We start from the raw sequence: 7,193 nt of genomic DNA, 5'->3' as shown, positions 1-7,193 counted from the left end.
ATTGACAATAAATATGATCTAAGTCTACACATACCAATAGGCCAAACTATACTTGTTCAGCACTTTCCATGAAAAAGTGCCTCGGAATTTCAATATTTCTGAAGTGCATTTTTGTTTGTTTGTTCACTTATCTGGGGAACTGAGGCTGAACCAAGATGATATCAATGATCTCAGGTTAATGTGCTGTCACTAAATTTCTTTAACACATACCTACAGCACTACAGTGGTTCTGGGACTGTTGAATTCACTCAAGTAAGATACATACATTCTTGGGCTGATGGAGACATCTATCAGTTTCTCTTTCCTGTTATTCTGGGTCCCAGATCACAGCAGAATACCATGTCTCAGTGGACATGCTTAGAGGTCAATCTTCAATGATAGAGTGGGGCAAAATTTAATTTTCTGCCTCTTCTCTACTGTATCTTCAATTAAATACCTATAATCTATAAGCATGTATTTAAAATGTCAATTTTACCAAAATTTTTATACATGTAATATTTCATCTGTTTCTGTGTCTCTAAAGCCATGTAAAATTATCCATGAAAAAAATCCTTCTCCGTTTATCTTTGCATAGAACTAAGACTTTCGTACCACATCAAGTAACGAGTTGCTATCAGCCCTCTACCTATTTCTTATAAAGGGGTCATCAGTTGAGTATGTGAGATCCTGAGACATCTTAAAAATACTTATGACATAGAATGGCTTTATTGATTCCCGAGTGGAAATTGATGATAAAGTGTGAAAAATATATATCAAGTGGGGTCTGGAATCTTTGTCATTGTTTAGAACTGCTCACTCATAGCCACAACTGGAATAGAGATGGAATGTAGGGATTTATTTAGAGTAACAGCAAAATCGGGAGACTCTTGTCTTAGTCTAAATATGAAATTCTGATAATGTTTTAAAACCCACAGGCATATTTTTGAGCACTAAAGTATTTATTTTTATGATACTGAGAGTCTTGAACGTCTTCTTGCCATTGAACATCTATATGTGCAGGTTTCTTAATTTAGTTTGTTGCCCAATATGCTGTCTTTGAATTTTTTACCATACCAAAAGTTGAATAAACAATAAACTTAGTTATCAATCTTGTTTTTAAAGGCAAACAAGAGATCTGTGCAATTCTCACTTAATTTCTCATCCAGCATTATATTTCTACTTAATACATTTTATAATCTTCATTTTTTTCTACCACACTCAGCTAATTTTTGTGTTCTTTTTGTATAGACGAGGCCTCACTATTTTGCCCAGGCTAGTTTTAAGACTTCTGAGCTCAAGCGATCCACCTGCCTCTGCCTCCCAAAGTGCTGGAATTACAGGCGTGCACCACTGTGCCTGGCCTCTACTTAATAAATTTCGATTATAAGTCATTTTTTAAAAATTGATGGCTATGTAGGGTATAGGTTAAAAACATAATCATTAACATTAAAAAATCTGGATTTAAATCTGAATTCTGATTCCATCACCCACTGACAGTAACCTTGGGCAAATTATTTACTGTCCTCACCTTTAAGGAGTACCATAGTAATAGATGTCTCATACAATTATTGCAATAATTAACTGAATTAAGGTATGTAAAGTACTACACAGTAGTTGGTTTATGTAGAGAGAATGCTCAGTGAGGGAAAAAAAATAGCATATGTCCAGGTGGGGATGGGGGAAGACAATTATTCCAGAGAGATATACGGTGACATTTGGCAATCTAACTTCATCAGAAAATGACCACTTCAACATCTTTCAGAGAGAAGAATCAAAACTGGCATTATGTTTTCAAAAGTGCCTGTGCGGTCATCAAAATACGGATTGTGGGCATCACCATTCTTGGAAGTTATTTCATTCTATGGTACATCTTAAATTTGGTACATAACAATTGGCTTATTAGTCTTCACAAGTATAACCCCTTAGTCCAGGGCTGAATTCTCTGTTTATCTTAAACATTTAGGGAAGTCATACTGCAAATCCTACAGTCTGATAGCACAAAATATAAGTACGTAACATACTCTCAAAACACACAAGGACAAGTGCTACGAGTGTGTGTGTGTGTGTGTGTGTGTTGGTACAAAACAAAAACTTGCAGTAAAACAACACGCCCTGTAATTTGAAAAAACAATTACATTTCACAAAAGATGGTGTCTATTGGGCTTATTTCTAGCTGACAACAAGGGACCTTCCCACTACAGAATGGGAATAAAATAGAAGAGCGTGTCTACATTGGTAGGCTTATGAAGGCTTTCTCAAATTTTTTGTCTATACTACTAAGAGAGGACAAACAGACAACATTCATTTGGAACAATTATTTTCAAATTTGACTCTGGTTTCTTTTCTCTCTCCCACCCACAACTATAAAGCAATCTATTACACTTTATATGACCCATTATAACACAAATCTGAAGGTTTCTTCAGTGAAATTACACAGTTAGGTCACACATCTTGTTTTCCATGATCTTATGAGTCTGAGTAGAACAAGTTTGGAATTGAGGCATGTAAGATGCAAAAGTCTTCTTACTAGAAGTTCCTAAGTTGAAATTATTTTCTACAAAGTGTGAGCAACTGTCCTGGAGAACTCTGATGTCCGTGAATAAACAGGGGGCTGGGAATGGACACAATACCTTTGACTTGTCAGTCAAAAGTACACCACTCTCTCTCTTTTTGATTGAGGTGACCCCTAAATAATAAATAGACTTTTCATCATTATTTTCTTCAGGGAAATTTCCCTCCAGTCTCAAAAGTTCATCCAATCCTTCTGAGAATGTGAGGTGTGGTAAAATTATGTTGGGACGCTGATCTGATAATATAAAAAATGCCTGGGCCTCTATCTCCCATGAGCTATTAGAGAAAGAATCCTTCAATGGAGAATTTTTGCTAGAGAAGCACTTGGTAACTGAACTATTTATAAGCCCTTGTTCTTCATCAGTTTCACTTGGTTTAGAGTTGCTGATCAGCGTGGCATATTTAACAAAGGGTTGTCTCTGACTTTCATCCTCACAGGTTACCTCGGTACCCTCAGCCTCAGAGAAGTTAACACTGTTGAACTGGTCACTAATACAAACAGAACCCTTTTCAAGATCTGTTGTTGAAAGTAGAGAGACCACAGTTGTTGGCACCATCTCATCTTTATTTTTCCATGATGTGTCAACACTGATATCTTCTGAAATTGTTTCAGGCTCCAAAAGAAGAGGACCACATGTCACTGATGCTGTATGCTTGATAAAAAGATGCTCAAACGTTTCTGGCTAAAAGAAAACACACATTTTAAGGCTCAATTATGTTAAAAAATTTTGCTTCATTATGTCATACTCGCAGAAATGGAAGTGTGTTAAGTTAATAATAAAGGATGTAAGTCAACCACAAATTAACTAGTTTTTTACTAAAATACATATATCAAAAAGCATAAGGAAGAGCCCATTTAAGATAGCATTTGAAAGTGGGACAAGACAGACTTAGACTTGAGTTCTTCCAATTCTACAACCATGAACAAGTACATTAACCTCTCTGCCTTTCAATTTCATCATCTCTAAAAATGTGCTTCATGGTGTTGTGGCTACAAATAAATTAGTTCTTGCAAGTGCTTAGCTCTCAGGAAAGATTGGCTACTGTTATTGGAAAATGCTATCTTCTGAAGATACTTTCTTCCTAATATTTTGTAGCAAATTACATTCCCACAAAGTTTTAGCCCAAAATTGAAAAAAGTGGATTATAATAAAATGAAATGACCAAAATAACTTGTCTAAAAACAGTTAAAATAACTGTATTGTGAAATAAGATACGGTATGAAAGTAAAGTAATTGTGTTGACTATTAAAAACTTATCTGCTGTATACTGAGCATCTGCTTGAGACTATCTGAAAATAAGAGCTAATAATATCATATGTTGAGAACAATGATGATGAAAGAGATGATCACAAACTGGTAAATTACTATTCTTTATAAATAACTTCATGTAAAAAAATTTACTATGGACATGTGAAATGAAGACAAACACACAAGACAAATGTACATCATATTTTTTATAGAAATGATTATATCACAAAGAAAAATCCTGCCAAGCAACTACAAATCAAGAATCTGCGGGCAAAAATCTCAATTCATACAATGTAAACACATTGAAAAAATAAATGCAAAATAAAAAAAGCTGTTGATACATCACATTGAAAAATTAACACAACTAAATTAAGGGCTATAGAAAATGTGTTAAGCTTATATATCATACATGTCATTTAACTTGAATTTTACAATTTTTAAACTAATAGAATTCAGACTCATTGCTTGAAATAATGGTATACCCAGCTGTTCTTCGTAATGGCAAGTATATTGCAGATACAATACAATTTATTTAGCGGAGTTTTATACTCTTAAGTAGAATATGTTAGTGATTAAAAACATAAAGGAATAAATATACCAAGCACAAAATATAATAATAAAATAGACTTATGTAGGTATTAAAATACTGCATATTAATTCAGACAAATACTGAATTAATACAATTTTTCCTATTATTCACAATCATAATATATGAAGAGAACACTGTTCCTATGTCTGTTTTTTTCCTAAAGAAATCTATAGTTTTATAATTTTCTTTAAATATTTGCTTGCCCGTTTTCTTTTTTCTTAAGGCTTCTCCTATATATGGACTGAACTGTCTTAAAATTTAAATGAACCTACATATTAAGATTGTCAAATAAAGGAATTAGATGCTATCAATACGAAACAAGGAATACATACAAAAAAACCCATAACCACAGTCAAGATCACATACATCCTTCAAATGATGTGTTTGATATATTTCATGCTCTCTAAAATATCATAATCAGTAACTGTTGAAATCAAATACTGTAAATGCCTTCAAATGCATTCAGATAGAATATTTTACTCATACTTGATAAGAAATCTCATACTCATATACTATTGAAATATGTTTTGTCCGTGAGTTATAAAACTTTATTAAAAGTATATTCATTTAAAAAATTTCATGATATGCATCTTTTTTAAAGATTTTAGAATAATCTGGGCACATATTAAATATGTGTTCAATGGGCAGTAATTAAAGAATATCCTTTCATAATTTCACATTTAGATTTTACATTTCAATGACATCTATTAGTAGTCAAGAAAGGAAGAAAGACACATTCTTCCTGTTTTTATAGAGTTCTTTTCTACGTTCAAATAAAACTATGAGTAAAATCTAAATATAAGGGATCCATATATACATATATATACTTATATATAATAAATTTGAATACTGAGTTCATTAAACACAGTCTTTGGTTTGGTTTGAATGTGAGCAACACAGCGTAATTCGTGTGCTGAATTCATAAAACCAGCAAGCGGTCTGTTTGAAAGTAGAAAAGTCCTGTCCTCACCATGAACTATTTGTAAAAGCTCCAAAGAGTCTCCCTTTCTTGCATCACTGCCCATTTCCCTGCCTGCCAGAGGTCTTGGATGGTTTAGTGGAAGTAAATTAGATTTAGGTCATAATTAAACAAGAAAGCTGGATTAGAAGTTGATGTTCCCTTCTGATCTGGTCTGTCTGACCTGGATACGTAGGGTCATTCTTATATGAACTGTAACTCCCACTGTCCTGTGACCAGCAGAAACACAACTTCAGGCTTTCTTTTAACTGAAACAGAAGTTAGCACTTAAGCCATTTTCAAGGATATTGAAAACTGAAATTCCCAGGCTGAACAAAGTTAGATATAAAAATGCCAGGAAATATTCAGAAGAACACCCGAATAGGCTGGTTTTTAGGCTGAGGTGTCTATAAAGGAATCTAAAATGGAAAACTTTGGACATAAAAATACAAACTAAATATTTTCACTGATTCTATACTTACAATCATTGTATTTTTAAAGCTATTTGTCAGATGTTGCAGTTTTAGAGTTCACCTAATTACAGCATTGTCTACTACATATTTGATGACATTTAATAGATATGTAATGACAGCAACAGCCATAATTTTCTTAATGTTTTATGACCAGGAATATGACAAATAAAAAGCCAGAAATCATGAATATTACTTTTAAACTTTAGATAATTTGAAAATTAATCATACATCCAAACTGAACTGGACTCAAATCTATATTTTGAACCCAAATTTACACATCTATTTTAAGTTCTAAATCAACATAATCCACCATATGTTAACTCTCAGAAGTTCAACTGAATTTTTTTTAGATTTGCTCCCCTTCTTCAAAATGTAAAAATCTTCTAATACTCTATAGACTGTTGGGAAGTTGGCACATTGGGTTCATCTGTAGTGATCATGATTAGACTTCAAAGAATGTCCGTTCTCTGTTTAGATAAAATAAAACAAAATAAGAAAGCAAAATAAAAAATCACTCACAAAGAAAAAGATAAAAGATTTCAAAAAACATTGTCAAGCATGGGTTCTGGACTATAAATTTTTGTTAGGTTACAATAATGCATCCTTTTGGGAAAGGGCAAAATTTTGAACTAAGGTGGCTTCTCCCATTTTCTTAATGAATGTCTTCATATCACACTCTAAGGACAGCTTTAATAACCCCAGGAAGGGAAAAACTTACAGGGAAATAACAGAATAGGTAAAAGGAGAGAAGAACAACGAGCTGGGAAAGTTAAAAGAGGGAGAACCAAGAGCAATATAGGATAGTTTGGAACGAGAAAGAATAAAAGAGGAGAGCAGTGAAAAGAAAAATAAAAAAAATAAAGAGAAAGAAGTGCTAAAAATGGTAAAGAATAGAATCACAGAGCCATTCATTACCATGGGTTTTTAAAATCTAGAAATAAGATCTGAGAAATCATATGGTCCAAGTGTCTCCCTTTTTTCTGACAAAGCAATTGAGGCTGCCAAGATCATTTGCTAAAGGTTACATGGATAATTAAAGTATAGGGAGGACCCTGACTTAGTTCTTTTTTTCTAGTCCAACAATCTTTCTATAACACAATGGAAGATGAAAGGTTGTCCCAAACACAAATAAGCAGAAGAACATGTCATTTGTTTTCCTTTACTACTTGCTGTGACAAAATTCAGCAGATTAATTTATACTCTCTCCTGGTTCCTCATAACCTGAGGGCCATAAGGAACAAGAAAATAAACAAAACTGAAGTTGTGTTTTTAGGGGAGTGAAATATACACTTCTAGGCCCAGTAATGTGCATTTCCGGGCATAGGGGAGATGGTTACTTCTAAACAGAACTTTTAACTCGAAAATGCACCAGC

At 33.3% G+C, this 7,193-nt stretch overlaps 1 protein-coding gene across 4 annotated transcripts in view; it reads right to left on the bottom strand.

Annotated features, from left to right (window-relative positions):
• Positions 1-2,279: 2,279 nt before the first annotated feature.
• LEPR (leptin receptor) overlaps positions 2,280-7,193 on the bottom strand; it is a 64,599-nt gene continuing 59,685 nt past the window's right edge. For 2 of the 4 annotated variants that reach the window (XM_031669585.1, XM_031669581.1), the window contains one exon: positions 2,280-3,233. In XM_031669585.1, coding sequence (XP_031525445.1) covers positions 2,409-3,233 — 825 coding nt within the window. In that variant the 3' untranslated portion in view covers positions 2,280-2,408. Of the gene's footprint in view, positions 3,234-3,991; positions 6,288-7,193 lie in introns of those variants that run through there. The other 2 variants (XM_031669582.1, XM_031669584.1) reach the window with 1 other exon arrangement.

The sequence above is a fragment of the Papio anubis genome, chromosome 1 (genome assembly GCF_008728515.1).
Source record: "Papio anubis isolate 15944 chromosome 1, Panubis1.0, whole genome shotgun sequence".
In the NCBI taxonomy this organism is placed as follows: Eukaryota; Metazoa; Chordata; class Mammalia; order Primates; family Cercopithecidae; genus Papio; species Papio anubis.
This window is presented reverse-complemented; position numbering and strand designations above follow the sequence as displayed.